The following is a 25,945-nucleotide window of genomic DNA, read 5'->3' on the forward strand; positions in this document are numbered from 1 at the left end:
CTTGAATGAAATATGAAATTATGAGCATATTGGAAACGAAATGGAGGTCATGCAATTTAAAGAAGGAAGCACAGAGAGTAGACAAAAACCAATGGATTGCCAGATCAGAGTTGCCTACAAGAGAGGAGCTGCTGACATCTTAAGGTGATGATGGGTAGACAGGAATAAGAGAATGTTTAATGCAAGCAAAGAACAAGACTTTAATAAACAGAAATTAAGTGTGAGGAATCGCTGATACTGAGTTGTATAGAAACATTGCCATTTTTAAAGCTATCAGATCAGTACGAGAATTTTTCACTGCAATCAGGGATTACCAAAGACTCTGGCTGTCACTTGACAATTAAGAACTATGAACCCTTCTCCGTGAAGACAATATCCAACACATTACCTGAGAGACACAGTCAAAGGGAAAATAAGGAGGTTCCTGTAGCTGAACACTCACAAAATGGCTACATACTTTAAATTAAAAATGCTTTGTCATTGGAGTTCCAGTAACATAACTGGTAGTGTCCAGCCAGCAGTTACTGCAGTTCTTTCTCTACCACTGCTTTCTCATGGTGTGCCTGTTTTACGGCTACATGTTGAGCGCTATTAAGTGCGGCTGGCTGCAGAGAACCACGAGGAGTGAACTAAATCCTGAAAGATTTTGTATCATTTATTTCACATCTCTAACTATTATTTTTAATGAAAGCAAAGCTATGTCCATGTCCATTTCTGAAGTTAGTTTTTCTCATAAAAAAATCTTATAGTATCACCATGCAGGATGATGATGATTTGACTATCTTTTCTTTATTAGTTAGAAGGATGCCTTAAATCAAATAATCTATCAAACTAAATTGGAAGAGTTGACAGTGACCACCGGATACTTTGAATTCAATGCACTTTAACGTGCGTGATGGTGTATTTGAAATATGGAAATAGTATCACACTTTGATGATGTTCACCCACGGTACTGAATGCACCTGTGTGTTTCGTGGCACTGTCACAGTGGACGTTTATTCTGGATAACAATTTTTTATTTTGTTCCATAGTCAATCAGCAGCTGTCTATCATGGGTACACTTACATTTATCTATAAAGTGAATCATCACAGTGACAATAGCCTTAGCATTTCATATTCAGTTTGGAGTATCCAAATCAAGTTCTTGGCAAATTTTGGTAACCCGAGGGGAGTGTATTTTGCTTTAGATTAATACCTGAAACTTTTTTTACCTGCCAAGATAAATAAGCTTTCTTACGGAAGGGTGTACTGTTTCTAATGCTCTTCAATAGCTAACAAAAAGATTCCCAACATTTACAATAAGACTTCTCAAAAGAAAACTAACTGTCACAGTACCACTGCCTTGAGAAAATGGAGCACTCTGGTTCTTTTTGATACAAATATGTCACTTCGGTTTGTGCAAAACTTTATGAAGTTCATATCAACAACAGCCAAGAAGAAATTAAACTAAACGTGTATCGTCAGTGTCTCGAGGGATCTCTGTTGGGAAGCTTAGCACCTTCCATAATTTTAACAGATTATGGCTCTTATCATACAACAATTCTTGACAAAGTGCCTACAGTTGTCTCCAGAACACATGGCACTATTCACTGGATAAAACAAAAAAGTCGTCTTATCACTGCCATTTGAATGGCACAGATTTCAGATGGGCTCAGAGGGATACGCTGTGCACAAAACAGAAAGCATATTGGCAGAAGCAATTGACAATGGACACTGAAAACCAAAGCAAACTGTCAACACAGTGGTATACTGATGTGAAATACACAAAGAAAATCATCTTGAAAGTGAGGGAGAATGAATATGTAGTGTAAAATACATAAGCAACTGATTATTTTATTAAATTCTGGCAGCACAGTTTGTAACTACACAGTCGAAGTTGAAAGTAGTTCGCTATACAAATGAAGGGCATCAGCCTATGGTACAGCCTGCTGTACTAAAAATTCAGCTGTGTCCTTAACTTACAATGTATTTTGGTTTATTATAACATTTTTAACTTTCAGACATTTACTGGAATAGAATGAACACACTCCATTCACTGTATATCACACTTTCTACAGCTGCTGCTCCTACCACCACTCCTCTACAGTCCTCTCACTTCCAACAACGAGGGCAACAATCTGTACATACATGTTTTGTGTAATCTGCAGGTGCACCAAGTACTGATCATATGAGCAAGTGGCATCAGGGGCACTACCAAACAACACAGTCTCCAACCAATGTTACCTTATTTTGTTCAGTCTATAGGAAACTATATTAGTTGTTAAGAATATAGATGGGATTAGTCAGATTAGTGTTAGAGATGCTGACACTACATAAGATAATTGCTATTAAAACAGACCAGCCCTTATTGAAAGATAATTATTAGTAAAATTATCAGGATTATGTTCTCTGAGTTTCACGAAACTGACAGCATGATACGGGCAGGCCACTTTGTCTACTGAATCCAGACGCTACGCTATACATTTATTCAAAGCAAAAAGCTGCCAATTCAAAACCTCTTGAGCCACCAGCATACATGATTTTCAAACTGGGGTACTCAATAACAATACGCAGAACTGTCAGAAAGGAGAGGCATCTATCAAACTGACAGGTGAAATGGGTCTACAAACCACAATACCAATGGAACAGCCAACCATAAGCCAGGCTTCCAAATTCCAAACAGGATAAGATAAGAGCTTTGAACAGCTATAAAAGCAGATTAAACTGCAAGTACAAAATCTTAATAAGGCCGGTCATAACCTACAAATGTGAAACTGGGTATCAACAGATATTGTCAAGTAGCAAGTCAAAATATTTGAATGGAAGTTGCTGAGCAAAAATTACGAAGCACTTCAGCATTATAATGATATATGGAGATCTAGAACAAATGCTGAGTTGCACCCTATTATACAAGGAGCTGACATTGGCTTGACATGGTCTTAGAATAGATGGGAGAATGACAACAAAGGTAGTGTTCTTAGCACGAATCCTGGAAGAAGAAGAAGAAGAAGAAGAAGACGAATGTTAAGAAGATGGTACAGAACAGTACTAGAGAACACAGAATGGAGAAAACTTTTTGAAGAGTATTGTCATGAGAAGAAGAAAGAAACAGGAAGAGGAGGAAGCAGAGAAGAAACTATACAAGAGTGGAGCAATCTGCATTTCCTCAGGTATTACGGAAGCAGCATAATGTATTCAATTTGAAATGGCACTTCTGTTTAGTTGACAAATACAGGGTAGTCACGTTACCTGTGTGTGTGTAAGACAAAAAAAAAACAATTCATCTCATTTATGTAGCGTAGAGGATGAGAATGAGGATGAGGATGAGGATGATGACGATGATGATTGGTTTGTGGGGCACTCAACTGCACGGTCATCGGAGCCCGTACAAAGCCCCAATGTTTTCACAGTCCAATTTGTTATGCAGTACAATCCAGCCACTGTCATGAATGATGATGATGCTAATGAAATGATGAGGACAACACAAACACCCAGTCCCTGGGCAAAGAAAATCCCCGACATGGCCAGGAATCGAACCCGGGACCCCATGATCCAGAGGTAGCACCGATAGCCACTAGAATAGAGGAGACGCTACATTACATTACATCAATACATTACCACGAATATGACATTTCATAATGATTTGGAACATAAGTTTTCATTACACAAAATTATATATATCTCCCATCGATTGGGTAGAAAGAATTGTCATTCAAAAGTTCTTCTAATTTGTTTTTAAATGCTGATTGTATATCTGTCACACTTTTAATACTATTTGGCAAATGACCAAAGACTTTTGTGGCTGCATAATTCACCCCTTTCTGTGTCAAAGCCAGATTCAACCCAGGATAGTGAAGATAATCAGGTGTAACAGGCTAATTTACTGATATGTTTATCACCAAAATTAGCAATAACTCTAATAGCATAAGCAGCTGAACCTAACCATTTCAGAAGATCAATGTGTTTCTTCCAGTTCAATTTCTCATCAATGCACACACTCAGAAATTTTGAATATTCTGATTTAGCAACAGACTTCTGTTCATGGCCTATATTTATCAATGGTTTTATGCCATTTTCTACACAGAATTGTATATACCTTGTTTTCTTCAAATTTAGTGAAAGCCCATTTGCAAAGAACCACTTAATAATTTTCTGAAAGACATTATTTACAATTTCCTCAGATAATTCTTGTTTGTTAAGTGTGATTACTTGTATCATCAGCAAAAAGGAACAAGCTTTGCATCTTCATAAATATAGAGTGGCAGGTCATTAATATATTTGGAGAACAATAAAAAACTCAAGACTGAATCCTGTGGGACAGCATTCTTGATATCTCCCCAGTTAGAGGACTCTGCTGATTTTTGCTGACCATCTGTGCTGTTAATTTCAACCTCCTGCTTTGTTCCAGCTACATATGAATTAAACCATTTGTGCACTATCCCATGCATACCACAATACTTAAGTTATCTAGAAGAATTTTATGATTCACACAGTCAAAAGGCTTTGAGAGATAACAACCCAGGCCAGTGGGTGATGTTCATTATTCAGAACATTTAATATTTGACCAATGAACGCATTTACAGCATTTTCTATTGAAAAGACTTTTTGAAAACCAAATTGACATTTTGTTAGTGCTTCATTTTTACAAATATGTGAAGCTACTCTTGAGTACATTACTTTTTCACGAATTTTGTATAAGGCTGTCAGAAGTGAGACTGAGCAATAGTTGTTAGCATCAGACCAATCCCATTTTTTATGCAATGGTTTAACAATAACATATTTCAGTCTACCTGAAAAATGCCCTATATCAGTGAGCTATTACATATGTGACTGAGAATCCTACTTATCTGATGGGGAAAAGCTTTTAGTACTATGTTGAAAATTTCATCGATGCGAACTTTTACTTTTGAGTGAAAATTTATTATTCTCTTAATCTCAGTAGGAGAGGTGGGTTGAATTTCAATTTTATCAAACTGCGTAAGTGCTACCTCTTCCAAACACAGCCTTGCATTTTCTAATCAATAGCTGGATCCTATTTTCTCGACAACGCTTAAAATATGATCATTAAAAATATTTTCTACTTCTGACTTTTTGTTGACAAGCTTTTCATTGAGTCTGTAACAATACCAGAGAAGGAAAGTTGCTACTCACCATATAGTGGCGATGCTGAGTAGCAATAGGCACAACAAAAATATTCACACAATTATAGCTTTCGGCCAATAAAGCCTTTGTCAGCAGTAGACACACACACACACACACACACACACACACACACACACACACACACACACACACATACACACAAAACTAGCAAACACGTCTGCAGTCTCAGACAGCTGAAACCACACTGCGAGCAGCAGCACCAGTGCATGATGGTAGTGGCGACTTGGTGGGGGTAAGGAGGAGGCTGGGGCGGGGAGAGGTAGGGATAGTATGATGGGAGTGGCGGACAGTGAAGTGCTGCAGTTTAGACGGAGGGCAGGAGAGAAGGAGAGAAGGTGCGGAGGGGGGAGGTGGTAACTAGCGCAAAGGAGAGAAATAAAAAGAAGAAATTTAAAGACTTTTAATATATTTGACAACTCGTCCTCCTTTCTCCAAAGTGTCTCTACTTATATGTGCTGAAAGCTTACATCCACCTACATTTACCTTTTTCATCTCTGTGACTATATGATGTTCATACAGGCATAGCACATTTATTCCATCCTCAGTTTCTAAATCTTCTAAAACAAGAATCTCATTTACTTTTTTTAATCCTTCGATATTCCGATGCAATACACTGACATTATTTTTCACTGTGCTTTTATGAGAATTTTGTGATATATTTTAACATCCCTAGTACCTCCCTGTCTGAGCTTCTTATTAATTCTCTTAACCCAAAATGAGGTACTCCTATGAGTTTCCAAATATTATGCTATCATCCCAGCCAATTTCCACTTTCCTTTCCTACTGATACGGAGACTATGCTTTGTGGAGTCCCACCTACCAATAGCACCAACAGGAACCAAACCTATGCCTGACAAAGTAGCCTCCCGAAGCAGCTGATCTAGCTCCATACTGACCCTCCTGACAGAGCTGTTCAATAGGGGCCAATCATACCACACGAAAGCAGGAACCAAGCCAAGATTCGTATGGTTCACTGCAGATGCTATTTTTACAAGGTCACACTCAATATTGGAGTCATGTTCTTTACCTATACTGCTTCCTGCTCCACCCACTATCACAACATGATTCTACATCCTCTGTCACTTGGCTAAGACAAGCACTGGGCTTGAAAAATCTGTGATGTGGTACCTGTTACCTAATCTTTCCTGCAAGATCTGGCCCACATCTCTTCCACAGCTATCACCTAACAACAGAACTTTCCTCCTGCTTTGTATTTTTTTTTTTTTTTTTTTTTAACAACTGGTTTGTAGGTGAACGTCTGTTGAATCTTAGTTACACTTACATCTACTCAAGCCTCTTCCTCTGTTAACTGAGATATAGACACAAATCTATTGTTTGTTTGAATGATGAAACTGTCAAATACTGATCTCTTTCTATGGGCCCTATTCCTTGCTACCACTTCCCATCTGTCTTCACCCTTCTCCCCCCTTAACCTCATCAGTTTTTCTCCAGCATTATCCAGTTCAGCCTTAAGGGCTCTAATCTTCTCTTCCTGTTCAGCTATTATTCTATCTGTTGAACATACTCTGCAATACCATGGAAAAGACTCATTTACTTCCCCAATTCCCTGGCCACTAGATCCCTCCCATTGTAACCATCTGTCACAACACCTGCATAGAACCCCAGAACTAACTTTTCTACAGCAGCTCAAACACTTCTCACTCATGGTTTTTACTACATTTATCTAGGCAATAATAGTAATATTTTATTAACTACACATCACAAGAGTCACTAAAGTTATGTGGAACGCGAATATATGTATGTACTATTAATATAGTAATGAAATGCACAGAGAGGACCCATAGACTGGATTATATGACCTTTGCCTTTTATACATAGGTCTCATATGTACGAGGTCGGACCTGAACCTGTGTCTTAGTGCAATGCCAGTGCACCATGGAGCTTCCAATTGTTCCATGGCAAAGGACAGACTGTCACTCTCCATCCACCTTTTTTTGAAGATGACAGGCAGAAGGGTAGCTGTCACGCACCAAGCCCAAGCGAAATTCACTGTTGTTCAGCAATAACAATTTGGCAACACTGGACTCCACCACCCCTGTTAAAAGAAAGAAGGAAGGAAGAAAGAAAGAAAGAAAGAAACGAAGGAAGGAATATTGAAAAGTTTAACATCCTGTTGACAGCATAGTCATTAAGACGAAGCACAAGCTAGGTTTGCAAAACGATGGGGAAGGAAATCAGCTACAAACTTTTCAAGGGAGCCATCCTGTCAACTGTCTGAAGCAATTCTGGGAGATCACTAAAAGCCTGACAGAGATATTAGCCACTTTCCTCCCGAATGTCTATGCCTCTGCACCACCTCACTCAGTCCCCAGTTCAGAGATATGCCAGGGATAACAGTAACAAACAATGTAATTTGGTCCATACCTGTGAAAAAGTAGCACAGCTCCATATCAATTCAAAAATTTTCTAACATTTCTTATTTTGACATTATGTCAGATAGAGGGCCAGGGCCTTTGAAGGTAGTAAGACTGTCATTTGATAGATGATGCACACATTGCGTAAGGGCTACCTTCAGTGTTTAGTGGCCATGGCAATCTGTTGTTGACTCCACCACGAGACTGATTTTAGCTGGGAGTAAAAAGTAAACTCTGTCCACATGCCCTGACGGTCCCACCAGTACTGACCGACTGCCATGTCACACTCTGCCAATGGCATCACTGGATGCAATATGGAGGGGCTTGGGGTCAGCACACCACTCTCTAAGCTGTTGAAGAGGGGTTTCGTGGAAAAAGGGGGCTGCTATTTCTGTCCCAAGTAACATTGCACTAGTTGCACCCAAGAGGACATTGACATGAAATGTCTGATGTAGTGGAGTGTCAAACAGAGAGGCACTGAAAATACATCAAATTGTATTCTTGGAAGATCTAGCACAGAGAGCACCCAGTCAGGTATCAGTGTGGTAAAGACAAAACCATCAGGAAATGGTCACTATCACATAAATTGTCATGTGCCTTCCAGCAGGTAGGTGGGACTTGGAAGGTCTATAATTAAATAGCATCACTGTCCTAGACTAAAACCATTGGGAGACCCATTATTCAACCGAGAGAGATCAGGAGTCAAAAACACTTGTTGTAGAAAGTTGTTTTGATTAATAGTCTTATAATTGTCTTACCAAAGCTTGTGTGTCAAAGGCATGGTGGCTGTTGAAAATCTAGTCAGTAATCTCTCAATGTCAGCCCTCCTCCTCCTCCTATGTTGCCATTAAGAGACTAAACAATGAAGTCATCAGCTCCTCAATCAAGAGGTATTTCAGCTAGAGTTGGTGACATGCAATAGAATTTTTACTGAATTAAGAAAGAGCGAAAAAATTGAAGTATTGAAAGCAAGGAGGCTATATGCATCCATATATATGGCGGTATGTGTTGTTTGGGAGGAAGAGAGGGAGAGGTGGGGGGAAGAGGAGGAGGAGGAGGAGGAGGAGGAGGAAAGGGAGGGTGTTGACAGAAGAATTCATCCCAACAGTTCATGAGAAACTGTAAAAATCTGTTAATAGTCTAAAATGCTTTTTATATGATTTTCCTTAAAAAACGCATTTTCTGCAAAATGTCTTTTTTGACCTTACTCTATTTTTACAAGCAACCTACAGCTTACTGGGGATGGGGATTTCCTGCTGCGAGACAAACAGAAAGTCACAGAAAGGAGGAGGTAATTGCTATTGCTTTTAGTTATTCCACACCCATATCTGATATCATATTTTAGTTTATCAATGAACAAACAGATCACTTTAACGTCCAGAACAATAGCTTTCCATGCCCTAGAGGACTTGGGTAATTAATTTATAAACCTGTTTTCCTCAGTTCACGTTGAGCAGCAGCTTTGAATGTCCACATGTTACCATCTTTGACAACACTGATTTTTCATTTATGCCTTATTCACAATAAAATCAAAGACACAGTAAGAGCATAATTACATCTACCAGAATATTCTATAGTGACTAAATCCTTATCTTCCAGTTGTTGGAACACGCCACTTAGGAGAATATATATTTCAAAAAACTTAACACAGCTGTGTGGAGATTAGAAAGCCATTATTAATGGCATGCAGTTATCAATCCCTACTTTACTCCAAGACTGGGTAAATTATTTGCCAAATCAAAAGGGAGAGTACTCACTTTCTAAAAATTATTTACTCAATACCTACTCAATGAATAATGTAAATGGTACAAGGGAATTAATACTCATATGACTTGCATAAATATCAAAGTTTACCTTTAGAGATGGCCAGTACTAACATCATATTACATTCTGAACAAGTAAGTGTATACAAATTGTTCACATACCAAGAGCACACACAGAATTATTGAATGTTTTCTTTTCATAGTTAGACTTAAATGCAAACCATCCATCCGTCATATACCAGGGGTGTGCCACTTTCCTGCAACAGACTGCCTCCCACAACAGCCCAGTAATAAAGAACTTTAATTATTTTCAGGGAAAATTACCTGTTAAAGAATTTATCCTTAAAGACTTAAAATCTCACATTCCTCAATGTGTACAGGGCCATTTAAATCAACGTCGTCATGTGACCTTACTGGGAATATGGTACAATTATTAAAATGTTTAGCATTATTCCCAAGGAAATTAATTATGAGATTCATTTTAAATAAATGCCCCCACACACTACTACAATCCTACCCCCTTCCCTACTTCCAACTAATCACAGATCCTAAAATCATCTCTCAGGAGGCCAATAACTTCCAGGCAAATAAGGAAGTAAATATGCCTTGCACAACTTATGCACAACACTGAATGCCATTACACAAGAAACAATTAACAACTGCGTCCTCCAAGGGCAACACCATCATTCCATCCTTATATCTGCTGCAGGTGGCATGCTGGGTCATGGACAATGTTACCTAATTCATCACGACTTCGGTGAACACGTCATGCTCACATTAAGATAGGATCTTGGGAATCAGGGTTGCAAGTCAGTCACCATGTTCTTGGGCTCTCCAAATAATCATCAATTGTGTTGCCATTTCATTTCAAATAAGTGCGCCCAAGAGGACCATGAGCAGACACCACAGATGGCCACTGAGGAACATGTTTTGGCCCAGCTGCCAACATTACCACCACTCAAAATATTTTATCAGATAACAATAGCATCATTGTGATAACCTTAAGTTCTCATGAACATCTGTCTCCTTACTGTGTTCCATTCCCTCTTCACCATCTCTCATCTACGACAATATCTGTTACATATGGTGCTTTAATTGGTGCACTGCTCATGCCACATTGTCAGGTTCCACTCCAATACGCAACAAGACTGAGCACAATTCCCCAAAAAACACAAATACTGACCATTCCTGGGTCCAGATACAATACTACAACAACCAGCTATGGTGAGTGCAAAATGCGTGGAAGACAAGAGCAATTAGTGCAGAGGGCATTACATGTGAAGTTTAGAGTTTTCTAAGCAGAAATATGACCGTAAAGATGCAACATTGAGTGTATGCCCTACACTCGCAGGAAATATCTGACTGAGATGCCACTATGCACTACAATGGATGTGCTCTATGGTGAGAGAAAAAAGGAGATGAGACTGAGGGAGGTCGTTTGGAGAAGGAAGTTAGGAGGACTGATAATTAGTGCTCTGCATACCTCATATTTTAATGACATCAGTGCAAACAGTTAATCTTTAGCCTTTTACCACTGATGTGATATTATGTCCTGCTGCAATTGACTTCAGGTGGATCTATACGAATTTATCTGATATCCATAATCGTGCTTTGATCAAACAACTGTTCCTCTGCCTCATTCATGCCCATCCCCTTTTTTATGCTAGCATCTTTTTTTTATGAATTTATTTCCTCCATATTTCCTCCCCTTTTGTCCCTTAATGAACTCTTTAAGCCAATCTGTTTCCATTAGTAGCCTGTTGTGAAAGCTGGTCTTCTTCCTTTACAAATTTATTTTCATTAGTGCCACTATTTGAGAACTTCCCTTAGCAATATTTGCTGTTGTGAAGTACCTGTTTGCCCATGTCTTGACCTTTCCTCACCAATTTCCTGCGGAAAAATCTTTCCACATTCACTACGAGAGAGAGAGAGAGAGAGAGAGAGAGAGAGAGAGAGAGAGAGAGAGAGAGAGAGAGAGATGAGGGGGGACAAATAACAGAATACTAGTAACATTTGAATACTTAATGTTTTGTATTTATTAAATCCAAATACAATTAAAACCACTGAAACAGAAGAACAGCAGTGTTTTTTCTCACCTTACTGGGAGAACTTGGAGCCACAGAATGAATTCTTGTAGGTTGTATCAGCCCCATCTGCTGTGCCTGAGCTAATGTAATAGCTTTAGTTGGGCTTGCCAATAGTGTAGATGTACTACTTTGTCCTGTACTAGTAACTATTTTGAGTGGCTGTCCAGTAGTCAGTCCTTCAGCTTGAGATGTTGTTAACATTACTGGTTGTCCTTGCTGGTTTTGTTGGTTCCCTGTTATAATTACTTTTGCAAATACCTTTAAAATATACAAATAAATAAAATTAGCAGTCATTATACACAGGTTCATAAAACAAGAAATCAAATGACTCAGTATTCAAAAAGCTACATGTACAGGCAATAATTACTTGACTAACTTTTTCTTTATAGTTAGGCTGCATGCTCACAATAGCTGTTATAGGACAACTACCGATATGTATTGTGAACACTTACTGAAAATTTCTGAAATGTTAATTTCTTATTTACAAATTGTATGCACAACGCTCAGCATAGCAATAATTTTCTTTTGAGTAACAATATATATTGCCAGTAGTCTAGGTTCATATACTCACTCAGAACTAAACTTACACTGATAATATTGCCTGGCTACATAATACACAACTATTCAAGAAATATAATTGTAAGAGTGTAATTCTGCACTTCACTGTGAGTGGCAGAGGGGAATCTTGTTAGACAGAAAGGATGTGAGTAGGAATGGAAATTTCTCTTACCTGAAAGTCTTGAGAAAAGTCAGATTCTTGAGAATCACACAAAACATCCTGAGAGATTCAATCACTACACTTCTTGCCTCTTCACATCATTAAAATGACCAGTTTCAGGTATGTCAGCTAACTACTGTGCAACAACCATGCTCATTCTCTCTAAAGTCTCATATGGGATCCCTTGTGAGAAAAGGTCTGAAAATTTTGAGCGCTTCTTGACATATCCATTCTCACTTTCTGTCTCTAATGATGAGATTATTTCTGTTTAGGAGTGGACACATGGTAGTCTGATATTTTTTGTTAGGTTGAGAGGAAGCTCCTGGTTATATTGGCATGTTCGACTTGGACAGATAGAGAAATCTGCTGTAGCTGAACATAGCATCAAAGAAAACCACACCTTTGACTTCGAAAACACCAGGGTGCTATGCCGAGCCGGGAGCTATTGGGAAAGCGTCATTAAAGAATCAATAGAAATACGGGTCCACGAGAACCTTGTGAACAGGGACGAAGGCTATCAACTGAGCGCGGCCTGGAATCCAGCATTAGCCGCAATACGCCAGGAACGCAACAAGAACCGTCCAGCTCACGAGACGCAATCAGAATGCTCTGACGGAGACACGAACGGCGCACCCGCTTCCCCCTCCACCTCGCCCGCCGGCTCCTCTGGACCCAGCCTCCCGCGGCCAGGTGGTGGGGGGCACACCGCAGGTATAAAGAGCCCGGCATCCGCAAAGTCTCGGCACTTCGCCAGAAGATGATGAGTATGTCACTCGTCGAAACGTCGCTGTTTGAAGACACCGCCACCCGGCTGGAAGCCCGAGAACTCTTCACCAGCTGTATACGCCGGGAAAGCATACACTCACCCACCTACATATTAATACTACCTAAAACTATAGAATGTTTTGTGAACCATGGATCTTGCCATTGTGCAGTAGTCTGCATGTCTAATGATAAAGACAGCCATACTTTGGAACCACAACTGAGAGGCCACAGTAACCCATGATCCTGAAAAGGAGCAGCAGCCTTTTCACTGACTGTAGTTTGGATAATTTACAAACATGACCATGTAATATTAGCCTATGTGGACTCCTGCTGGTACTGCAGAGAGCTGAAAGCAAGGTGAAACTGCAGCCATTAATTTTCTTGAGGGTATGTAGCTATACTGCATGATTAAATGATGAAAGGAGCCTCTTGGTTAAAATATTTTGGAGGTAAAAATATTCCCCCATACATATCTCCAGGTGGGCACTAATCAGGATGAGGTCCTCATCTGGAAAAACAAAACTGGCATTCTATAGGTTTGAGTGTGGAATGTTAAATCCCTCAATCATGTAGATCGGTTATAGAATTTAAAATAGAAAATGGATATGTTAAATACAGTGGGTATCAGTGAAGTGGTTGCACTTCTGGCCAGCTCAATACAGTGTTGCCAACAGAAAATTAAACAGAAAGTGCTAATAATGAATAAGAAAGTAATCATACAAGGAACTTACTTTGAATAGCATAGTGAATGTATCATCGTAGCCAAAACTGCCAAAAGGTCAACGTCCATCACAAAAGCAGAAGTTTGTATGCCATCTAGCTCCACAAATGATGAAGAGAGTGAAACAGTGTATAATGAAATGAAGGAAATTACTCAGATAGTTAAGGGAGGAGAGTTTAATTGTGATGGGGGACTGAAATTCATTAATAGGGAGAGAAGGAGAAGGAAAAAATGTAGGATGCAGACTGGGGGGAAAGGAATGAAAGAGGAAGCCAGCTTGAAGAACTTTGCACAGAGTATAATTTAACGACTGCTAACATTTGGTTTAAGAGTTATGCAAATGAGATTTAAGTTGCGAAACAAATCCAGTGGCAGATAGAACTATATCCAGTGGCAGATAGAACTATACTACACTGCCCATAATTTATAGGCTATAGAATACAGATTAAAACCGAAGAGATCACAAGGAGGTTGGGAATTAAGGAGATTGGTCCTGAATAAACTGAAAATACCAGAGGCTGTTGAAACTTTCGGAGGCAGCATTTGACTGAAAATGGGGGAAATTAATACAAAACAGACTGGTAGATTTGAGAGATGAAATAGTGAACACTGCAGAATATCAAATAGGTAAAAACATAAAGCCTATTAAAAAGCCTTGGGTAGCATAGGAATATAGAATTTAATTGACAAAAGGAGACAATATAAAAATGCAACAAATGATGCAGCTGAAAAGGAACAGAGACATCTAAAAAATGAAATGAAGTAAATTCAAAATAGATAAGCAGGAAGGGCTATCGGCCACATGCAAGTGCAGAAGCACGCATAACTAGAGGAATGGTAGGCCAACCTATAGAAAAATTGAGGAGACCATTGCAGAGAAGTAGAGTACCTGTATGAATATCAGGAGCTCAGGTGACAAGCCACTGCTAAGTAAACAACAGAAGGGTGAAAGGAATATATACACAATGTAAATAAAAACAAAGCCCCTGGAATAAATGACATGACCTCAGAACTATTGAGATCCTTGGGAAAGCCAGATATGACAAAACTATTCCATCTGACATGCAAGACACATGAGATGAAAGAAGTAACTTCAGATTTCAAGGCGAATGTAATAACTCCAATGCCTAAAAAGGCAGCTGCTGACATACACAAATATCACTGAACCATAGGGTTAATAAATCATGGTTGCAGAATGCCCGTAGAAACTAACCTTAGAGAAGATAAGTTTGTGTTCCATACACATGCAGAAATACCTGAGGCGATACTGACCCTATGACTTACCTTAGGAGAGATTATAGAAAGGCGAAACTACATTTATAGCATTTGTACATTTAGAGAATGCTTCTGACAATGGTGACTGTCATACACTCAAATATTTTGAAGGTAGCAGGTGCAAAACACAGGGAGTGAAATGTTGTTTACAATTTGTACACAAACTAGACTGCAATTATAAGTCAAAGTACATGAAAGGGAAGCATTAATTGCGAAGGTAGTGACACAGGGTTGTAGCCTCACTCTGATGATGATCAATCTGTACACTGAGCAAGTATTCAAGGAAACCACGGAGAATGAAGAACAAGAATTTAAGGTAAGGGAAGGAACGAAAAAACCTTGAGGTTTGCCAATGATATTATAATTCTGTCACAGAAGGCAAAAGACATGGAAGAGCTGTTAAACGGAGTTGGTAATGTCTTGGAAAGAGATTACAAGATGACTGAACCAATTTCCGTAATTGGAAAATTCAAATTGAGCTACTGTAAAATGAGATACATCTGCTATAATTTATTTAAATGAAATATTCTGAAATAGTTGTATACAAAGAGAATAGCATGGCAGAAGTATCTGCAAAAAAAGACATGCAGTTGGCAACTTTGAACAAACACGACAACAAATGTAACAGGGTTGCCCCAAGTTTCCCCAAGTAAAATTCCCTGGTATTTCCCTGATTTCCAGACAAGTTTCAGCATTTTCCCTGAAAAATTTTGAGATCTCGGGGGTAAGTTAAGGTGTAAGTTGACAATCTGTCTTTCCACCCATGGTACAAGAAACAACAGTGTAAACAAAGAAATATCTAAAAAAAAAAAAACTGCAAGCAATGGCGTTTCCTCATGTGAGCAAAAATCTTAAGTACTAACATCAACATCTTTTGTCGTGAATCAATAATAATGAGGATAGGTAGCAACTCACCGTAAAGATGATTGCTGAGCCACAGACACACAGACAAGACAAGAAAATCACACTCTCACAACTAAATTTTCAGCCATAGCTTTTGTCAGAAAATGAAAGTGCACACACACATTCACACTATCACTCAGACACAACTCATGCACACATGACTGCAGTCTCCGGTCACTGTGTCTATAGTCTCTGAGAAGCAGATCCAAACAAACCACTCCTCACACCACCCTGCCTCTCACTGGCAGCTGCTAGGCTAGTGGCAAGAAGTGGTGGCAGTTGTGACTGCAAGCTGAGGAAAATGGTAGGAAGGGGAGAAGCAGTAAGAATGAGGGAGTAGGGAAGCAGTTCCCATACTCAGCTGCACCCAGTCAGCAACACTGCACGACACGTCAATAAACAAACCATTTCACCTACCAAGACAAAAATGAGATTTTTCCGGGCTCTTCCAAACATCAGTCTCTCAGACAAGTTAGAGCTCTGGAAACTGTGCATCATCAATGTGATAAAAAGATTAATGGCAATCAGATATTATTAATTGGTGAAAAGTCAGACATGATTATCTAACGGGTGAAAGTGAATGATCACAGAATGAGTGATAGTACTAATGAGTGCAATGAAAAATGCTTGAATTATGATGAAAGCAAAACTCAAAACAGAGAGTAAACTTTTCTATTCTGCTCAGCATAGGCGGAACACAGCGTATGATCACTTGTTCTGGCACCAAGGGAGAGACTGCTGTAACAAACAGGTGTTTGCTGTGGTCGAGGAGAACAGAGTTCACGTAGTGAATGGCCAGCCTGAAGCAAAGTGGAAGTAGTTTTAAGAATGCACCAACAGTCCAGGAAGCAATCCAAATAAATAAATACATAAATCTTAAAAGCCAAGGCAATCATTGCATATCGAAAGCTTCAGAGAACAGTGAGAACTGCCAGACAAGTGCGAGGCAACAATATTTACAGGAACTGTCTGATCAGAGGACTGGCCCACGTGACATGCCCATGGTGGCAGTGGCACCCTCCATGGGAGTAAGCAGTGGACTTGGTATGATGCCCGAGTATCTTTGAACTTTTCTCCATATTGATCCTCAGAAGTCGAACCCAGCAGCAGTGTATCAGATCCAGTATCCACAACGCTGAGAGTGATGCTGAACCATATGCCAGACTCCAACAATCACGGTGGGATTCTATCAGGCTTTGTACAGCTGCAGAAGGGTAGTGTGATCTACAATCCAGCTGGTGTCACTAAGGCAACGAACTGTATAACATTGCAATCAGCACTTTCACTTAATCTGGTGCAGAGGGGAATCCACGTCAAATGAGAATCGAAGACCAGTCCTAAAAAGTGAGAAGTCTCCACCACACTGAGTAGTTGGTTGTTGAGGTAAAGTTCTGGTTGTGGCTGAGCGGTACAGCATCAACAGAAGTGCACAATGCGTGTCTCAGCAGCAAAAAATTAAAAGCCATGGGTGAGGGCCCATGCCTGTGCCTCTTGTAGAGCGCCTTGCAGTCGATGTTTGGCGACACCCACACCAGAGGGGCAAAAGTCATCAGCATACAGGGAGCGTGATATTGAGGACCCCACAGCTGCTGCTACACTATTGATAGCTACTAGAAAGAGGGGGACACTCAGGACAGAGCACTGCAGGACCACATTCTCTTGGATATAGGGCGAGGGGGGGGGGGGGGGGGGAGTGGTACTGTGGGAAGCACCAATTCACATCTGGAACATATGGTGCGACAGAAAGTCCTGGATGAAAATCGGGAGCAGAACCCCGAGACCCCACTTGTGTAAGGTAGAAAGGATGTGGTGTCATAAGCCTTCTGCAGGTCAAAGGAGATGGCTATTAGGTGCTGATGTTGGGCAAAAGCTGTTCGGATGGCAGACTAAAAGTAAATCAGGTTATCATTAGTGGAACGGCCTTGGCAAAAACCACCCTGGGATGGAGCGAGAAGACACTGAGATTCAAGGAGCCAATGGGGCTGCCAGCTGACCGTGCATTCAAGCACCTTACAGAGAACAGTAGTGAGACTTATTGAGTGATAACTGTCCATCTCTGGAGGGTGCTTACTTAGTTTCAGTACGGGGACAATAATGTTTTCTCGCCATTGTGATGGGGACTCACCTTTGATTCAGTTGTGGTTAAAGGTGGCACAGATATGTTGCTAACAATCCCCCGATAGGTGCTTGATCATTTGTTTGTGGATGCGGTCTGGCCCTGGGGCTGTATCAGGCATAGGCTAGGACACTTAGGAATTCCCACTTAATGAATGGAGCCTTATATGGCTCCAGGTGGTGTGTAGTGAAAGATAATTGCTTTCACTCCAGCTACAGATTTAGGGCATGAAAGGCAGGATGACAAGTCTCACATACTGAGGCTTGAGAGTAGTGCAGAGCAAAACTTTAGGCAACGGCATTTGGGTCAGTGTAGATAGTGCCATTCAAGGTAATACTAGGTACACCAGCAGGTGTCTGGTATCCACAGAGACTTCTTATCTTTGCCCAAACCTGCAAAGGAGAGGTACATGGTCCCAAGAGCAAAACGTACCGTTCCCAGCATCCTCGCTTCCACTGTTTTATTACACAGCACACCTGAGCATGGAGCCACTTTAAGGCAGTAAGGTGCTCCATCGATGGGTGCCACATATGGCATTGGACAGCCCACCTATGATCTCAAATGGCCTCTTTGATTTGTGAGGACCACCAAAGTATTGTATTCCGTCAGGGCAGGCATAAGGAAAAGGGGATTGCTAAATCAACTGCCGAAAGAATTGCTGTAGTTGTATTCTGACCTGCCTCATCAGTATCTCCATAGGGCAGGGAGCCAAGGTCGACAACAGAGGCTAAAGTATCCCAGTCGGTATTGTTGAGAGCCCATTTGGGCAGGCAACCAGGGTAGTAACACTGAGGAACGGGAAGGAAGATCAGGTCACTACCACATAGATCATCGTGGACTCTCCAGTGGATGAAGAGGAGCAGACAAGGGCTGCAAATGGAAAGGTCAATGGCCGAGAAAGTTCTGTGCACCACAATGAAGTGTGTGGGGCTGCCAGTATTCAAGAGGCATTAGGTCAAGTTGTGCCAATACATTTTCAAAATCTTTACTGCAGTCAGTAACCATAATTCTACCCCACAAAGGGTTATAAGCATGGAAATTACCCAAGATTAGGAAAGGTGGGAAATGAGAGAAACCAATGCAAACCGTATGTTCCGAGACACTTGACCGTTGAGAGGGAGGTAAACATTGGAGATGGTAATATCCTGAAATGCCCTTCCTTACCCCAACAGCCACAGTCTCCAAAGATGTATTACGAGGCACAAGTTCACTACATAGTGTGTCTAGAACATATGAGTAAACTCCATCTGACACCCTGTCATAGACAGCACAATACTTATAATATCCCCAGTATCCATGAAGGGCTGGGGTCTACATTGCTGGAAACCTAGTCTCCTGAAGTGCCATGCAGAAGGCAGGTGAAGTGCATGAAAGATGTCGTAGCTCAGCAAGATGGTGGAAAAAACCACAGTAATTCCACTGGAGAATAATGTTGTCAATGTACAGAGAGGCCACAAAGTGACTAAGAGGGTAGGTTATGCCTTAGGGTCACCAGCTGCCACTGGTTGAGGAGTTGTAGCATCAATAGCCATAGGTTTGGGGTTCCATTGTGTGGTGTGAACTGAGACCTCGTAGGCCACCGAGACCTCATGGGCCACCACAGAACCTCTGCCTCGGTCACAGGCGTGGAATGGGCAGGATCTTGTGGCGTGGGGGCCACTGGAATGTCCACCTTCCAGGAGGACTTTTTCTGTCTTTCCTCTACTTACAAGGGAACCTCCCCATCGCACCCCCCTCAGATTTAGTTATAAGTTGGCACAGTGGATAGGCCTTGAAAAACTGAACACAGATCAATTGAGAAAACAGGAAGAAGTTGTGTGGAACTGTGAAAAAATAAGCAAAATATACAAACTGAGTAGTTCAAGGGAAGATAGGCAACATAAAGGACGATAGGAACGCAGGAGCGCCGTGGTCTCGTGGTAACATGAGCAACTGTGGAACGAAAGGTCCTAGGTTCAAATCTTCCATCGAGTGAAAAGTTTAATTTTTTATTTTCAGTTTATGTGACAAACTCTCATGTTTTCATCACTTTTTTGGGAGTGATTATCACATCCACAAGAAAACCTAAATCGGGCAAGGTAGAAGAATCTTTTTACCCATTCGCCAAGTGTACAAGTCAGGTGGGTCGATAATATATTCCTGTCATGTGGCGCACATGCCGTCACCAGTGTCGTATAGAATATATCAGATGTTTTTTCCTGTGGAGGAATCGGTTGACCTATGACCTTGCGACAAATGTTTTCTGTTCCCATTGGAGAGGCACGTCCTTTCGTCTACTAATCGCACGGTTTTGCGATGCGGTCGCAAAACACAGACACTAAACTTATTACAGTGAACAGATATGTCAATGAACGAACGGACAGATAATAACTATGCAAAAATTAAGGAAGTAATATTTTCAGTCGAGGGAAGACTTGAACCAAGGACCTCTCGTTCTCCAGCTGCTCACGCTACCACGGGACCACGGCGCTCCTAATCTCATATAGTCCATTATGGTGCTTATGTGGCCCATTGACTACTCAGTTTGTATATTTTGCTTATTTTTTCACAGTTCCACACAACTTCTTCCTGTTTTCTCAATTGATCTGTGTTCAGTTTTTCAAGGCCTATCCACTGTGCCAACTTATAACTAAATCTGAGGGGGGTGCGATGGGGGGGTTCCCTTGTTAGAGGATTTTGATGACTGCAAGGGCTTCTCTATATCAGTTTCACCTAAAGATGATGATTGCAAAGCCCTGGCTGGTGTCCGGCTGTAGATTGGTGGAAACTGTGGAAGACAGTGTCCCTAGAAATCCCTTCTTAGATAGAGAAGCAAGAGGAAGGTGATTCATCTCCAGTTGGGTGGTGGGAACCAAAGTCCCTAGTAAGTGGGCAGCCTTTGATCCTAGAGTAGGTGAGGATGAAGCAACCAGAGGGGAGCCTTCAACCATCAGGAGGCAGGTACCGTTGAGCGGCCCTGAGGGCCCATTGAAGGTGGAGTAATGAGTGGGAGTATCTTCATCCAAAGGGGTGATGTTGACATAACAGTAGCATATGATACCGTTTGGCATGCTGGATGCAACCGCTCTTACTTATTCTTGGCCTTTTGGTAACAGTTTGTCCAGAGTCTTGAACTCTTGGTATTTTCTTTCCTTTCTGGAAAAGAGTGCAGTTTGATGAGCAGGGAGAATGGTGCTTTCCACAGCTTAAACAGATGAGGGGAATATGCACAGAGAACATTTGCAAGCAGTGCTCATGCACAATCTGTTACGGATGGAGCTAGCATTGCAATGCCCAGATCTGTGCCCAAATTTCTACCAGAGTGCTGTAGGTAAGAGCTCTCCCAAGAAAGTAAATTGGGGGTGAAGCATACAGAAAAAAGCAACCACACCTAGAAATAATTGAAAGCAGAGTACAAGAGGAATGATCAGGGCAGCTGGCACAGGGTAAGGTCAAGTGCCTCCCAAAGGTGCTGCCGAGGCCATAAGCCTGGCAACAATAATCCAGCAAATATGAAGTAGATTAGTGCAATCTGCATCTCAAGTGTTGTGGGTGAGGAAGCAAACAGTGTTTAGCTTTCACATGCAGCTTTAGTCTGCTCAAAATTACTATAGAACAGACAGCTACAACAATAGTAGTGGGAGCAGACAGAGTGGAGGAGCCCATGCGAGAGGCAAGGACCACATTCCTCCAAACCCACAGGACCTGCAGTCACAGCAAGCCCTTGAAGATGCCAAACCTTCAACCCATCACCAAAACATTTCCTGCTTGCACTGTGTTTTGAGTTTCAGCCAGCTTGCTGCCCTAAGTGATCATTGCACCCTCTGATTTTATTTGTTGTGATTTTTAATGTTGCAAGAGTTACTATTGCTTTTTTTGTTACGTTTATTTGTATACTGAACAATGTCAGTAGAAAAAAAGCTATGAGTGGAAATATTTTTCTTCATCATTCCCTTTGTCACGAGACTGCTGTATGAAGTCAGACAAGAGAAACATTTTTCAGCATTATGTGCCTACTTTGAAACTGAAAAACTTAATGGTGGCCCACTGCTCTCCATTAATAATGTATCGATAAAAATGCTACAGTTCTGAACACAAACAGAAAACTATAGTGAAGATTAGCAGCGAAATGTTTGAGAAATAAAAGTAAGTTGGAAAAGCATCTACGCTTGAAACTTTCAGGGAAAAAAACGTTCTACGGATAAGCAAATTATCGCTATAGATTCATTTGCTGAGGATCCAGATTGTCATTATGTTTATGATTATCATCCCACAAATTAAAATCCAACAATCTTCAAGTTATTTGTCAACCTTAATGAACCAGGTCATTTTCAAGGCAGTCACACACAGGTTTTTCATGTCCTTAAACAACAGTGACAGGTACAGTGATATTTCACAAGCTTCTGTCATAGCAGCAGAATGATGTCCGAGGTGCGTTTCCATTGTTACCGTAGGAATGAAGTATAGGCAGATCCAGCTACATGTTTAAAGTGTACAATTTACAATGTTAAGTAGCTTCATAATAAAATCATATATTAGTAAGTTTTTGCATTTTACTAACAAATCCTTATTAACAACAAACTCTAAATGAAGTTCATCTGAGTAATTCAACCTAAATCACATAAAATAAATATTACTGTTTATAATATAATTGCTGAAATACCGAAGTAATGTTTTTTTTTTTATCACTTTTGTTATTTCTAACATTACTGATTCGCCGATTTAAGATACTTTTCAGAACATGATAAACACACATGAATCTTTTATTTCGCTATGCTAGAAATAAGCAGGCGGATCAGAAAAATTAATAACAGGCTAAGTTCAAAATTAGAAATTTGTTTCTTACAAAAAAAAAAAAAAAAAAAAAAAAAAAAAAAAAAAAAAAAAAAAAAAAAAAAAGATACAGGTGAGTGGTGACTAGTGAGTACACACTTCTGCATCATATTTAAATAAAATTATCTTGTATTAGAGAACTCTGGCAGGACTGTGGTTTGGAGTAGATGAAAATTGGATGTATTCCTAAGAGTTTATTCACATACCGTGTTTACTCGACTTCTATAACAAAAGTGTTTCCTGCACATTGAAAATTCTGTAACACTGTCGGCAGCTGCATTTCTGAAGACTGTTTGTATATCATCTTAATGTGTTTCAGCAAAAAAAAAAAAAAAAAAAAAAAAAAAAAAAAAAAAAAAAAAAAAAAACACCACACACACATTGATGCACGTTCCATTGTTATAGCGTCGTAGTTTGTGAGCTTGAGTAAGATGTACAAAATGTACGAGTGGCATAATCTGTATCACTTCAGGCAGTGGGGTTACCTTCATATTCTCCGATATTGTTGAATTTAGCATAGGTCAAAATTCAGGAGTAAGTAAGAAACACATATTTTTTTTGTTTTCTCCCCTAAAAAATTGCTGCCCCAAGATACAGGCCTTCAAAGATGACACCATTTTGAAGATGCCAATTTCGGAAAAATTTTTTAAATGCTGCAACTGTGTAACAGTTTTAGATATTTTGTAAGAGTTCTTTTTTTTTTTAATTTGTAAGGTAGTTGCTTTATGATTACAATGTTTGTCGTGGTTGTTCATTGCAGGTTTCTGTATTGTAGTTGTTCAATGTTAATTTGTTTACTGAAGAGTCTTCTAAGAAATCTGAGACCATCCAGTGAGTTCTGTGTTTTTGTGCGGATTTTGCCAGTTGACACAGTTGCAGTGTGTTTTGTGAAAAGGACTGTTCGAAATGTCTTCTGACTGGGGCCACAGGAGAGAAGTGTGCCGACTATTTGCACATCCATAAAAGAGTGATATGTAAGACAAACAAAAAAAACAGACTTTGTTCAGGTTGGGAATAAGTGTTCTCATTTGAAGACTCTGTTTCAAACTGAAGATGTTTCCGGTGATGACTGTTTGTGTTATAAATGTTTTGCCAGAATAACAACAATGATAGTATCTGAACAAAGTGAGGCCTCGAGGCCTCCCATGGTGCAGATGATGCCGATTTTGCATCAATAGAGGAAGAATTAAATACCGTGAATCAGTCAACTACAGAAGTAGGTGTTAGTCCTGTTAAGAAACCGTGGTCAGTGAAGTCGAGTCATAGGCTCTATGCATCAAGAAAGTGCAGAGAAATTACTAAAGCTATGGATTAATACACTACAACAAAACTCACTACACTCTTCAAAGTAGAAATTCCATCTTCAAAAGAAAATGAACCAAAGCACTCTTGCACCTCTTGCCAGGAATTTTTCACAAATATCAATTCAGCTGTTGCATAATGTGCATCCTAGAGTGAAAAGGTGTAACTTGTAACTATTATTCCATAGACATTTTCAAATAAAACAATTTTGAACCACGTTCCATCAGTATCAAAGTACACAGTAGACAAACCAAGAAATGTGAGGTCTGTAAAAGGAGTCTTTGGAAGACCAGATCCCTATTATGGTGATCCTGTAGAAGCAGCTCAAATTAAAATAGTGCAGACATTTTATGTGGAAGATAAATCCGAGTGTTCTCGCCAGAGTGCCAACAAAAAAGACACTATAACTGTAACAGGTGAAGGTCAAAAAGTTGTCAAAATGAAGAGGTACACGACTCACAGTATTAAAAAAAGTTTTGCAATTTATAAAAGCAACTATAGAACTTCACTTATACACACTACGATGTAAGTGGGTATTTCCACACCCACCTAGAGGTGGCTATTTGTGTGTGCACTGTGTGAATTTTGAACTTTTGTGTGGTAACTTCCAAGAATTTACTGCACCATGTGACATATGACACCTTGGTTGGGCGTGTGAAGTCCTTAGTAGTATGCGAAGTAAAGTGAGACACTTGTTTGTTTCATGAATGTGGTGATTGCCCTGGAAAGGGAGTACTATGTTTACAGACACATGGCCTGGGAGATGTAGCAGATAACTCTGCAGAAATTACATATGCAACATGGGAGGAAAATAAACTAATTAAGAAAACTGTTGCCTTTGACAGTTTCATTGATGAACTTGGTAAATGGCCAGTGAAAGCAGTAACACACCAGCATTTGAAGAAATTGTAACAACAACACATTGCAGAAGTGAAAGGGTGTGTACAAGCTGAGGAACTATGTTTAGTGCTTCACTGTGATTTTGCTTCGAACTGGTCTGTAATTCTCCCACAAGAAGTACAAGGGTATCATTGGAGTAATGACCAGGTTTCAATTTTTACAGGAGTGACATATTTTCAAAATAAGACCACAAGTGAGCAGTTATAAGTGATGACACAGGACATGACTTAGCACATGCTTTGCTAGCAATGAGCAAAATTCTTCATCTGTGAACAGGGGCAAAGAAGATCATCATTATTTCTAATGGTGCTCCTAGTCATTTTAAAAATCATTACCAGCTGTTTGAATTGACTGAGTCACTTGTGCCAATTGACTGGGTATACAGTGCTATTGGTCATGGGAAGGGGCCTTGTGATGGTGTAGGAGGCCTACTGAAGCACCATGCTACAAAACAATCTTTCCAGACCAAATACAGCTGCGATTCAGAATGCTAAGGATTTTACGAGAGTCATGAAATCTTACACATCCACAGCCCTCATTCTTTTGTCCAAAGAGGAAACCGAAGAATCCTGTGAGCAGAAAAAAGAAGAATGGTCCAAACAAACTACTCCTGTGAAAGGAATTCAGAAGACACATTTTTGGACTCAAAGTGATGGGCCAACTCATACTGCATGCACCTTAAAGAGCAAGAAAGAAGAAATTTTGTTCATTCAGCCAACATCTCAGAAACAGCAGGGCAATATTCAGGTTCACAACCTGAGAAGGGGGATGTTTGTGGCATGTGTGTGTGGCAGAATGGTGGATGCAGAGATTATAGACACCAGTTAAGAGTTAAATGAAATTGTGGTGAACTTTCTGTTACCACATAGACCAGCTGCTGGATATAGGTTTTCAGCTGAAGGACAGCAACAACACCATCGGTGCTTACTTCCTGTTCACAATGTTTTGAAGATTGTAAGTGCTCCAGTTCCTATTGGTTCAACAGGAAGGCATCACCCTATACCAAAGGAAGATACTGAAGCAGTGGAACACAGTTTTAGTTCACTGACTGGCTAATTTCAGTACA

The 25,945-nt window shown here is 40.2% G+C and overlaps 1 protein-coding gene across 1 annotated transcript in view; it reads right to left on the reverse strand.

Moving 5' to 3' along the window:
• The window catches only part of LOC126457604 (protein lin-54 homolog), a 275,865-nt gene that overhangs the window by 200,346 nt on the left and 49,574 nt on the right, over positions 1 to 25,945 (reverse strand). The window contains exon 3 of the mRNA XM_050094052.1: positions 11,377 to 11,625. Within this exon, the coding sequence (XP_049950009.1) occupies positions 11,377 to 11,625 (249 nt within the window). The remainder of the gene's footprint in view (positions 1 to 11,376; positions 11,626 to 25,945) is intronic.

The sequence above is a fragment of the Schistocerca serialis genome, chromosome 2, assembly GCF_023864345.2.
Source record: "Schistocerca serialis cubense isolate TAMUIC-IGC-003099 chromosome 2, iqSchSeri2.2, whole genome shotgun sequence".
NCBI lineage: Eukaryota > Metazoa > Arthropoda > Insecta > Orthoptera > Acrididae > Schistocerca > Schistocerca serialis.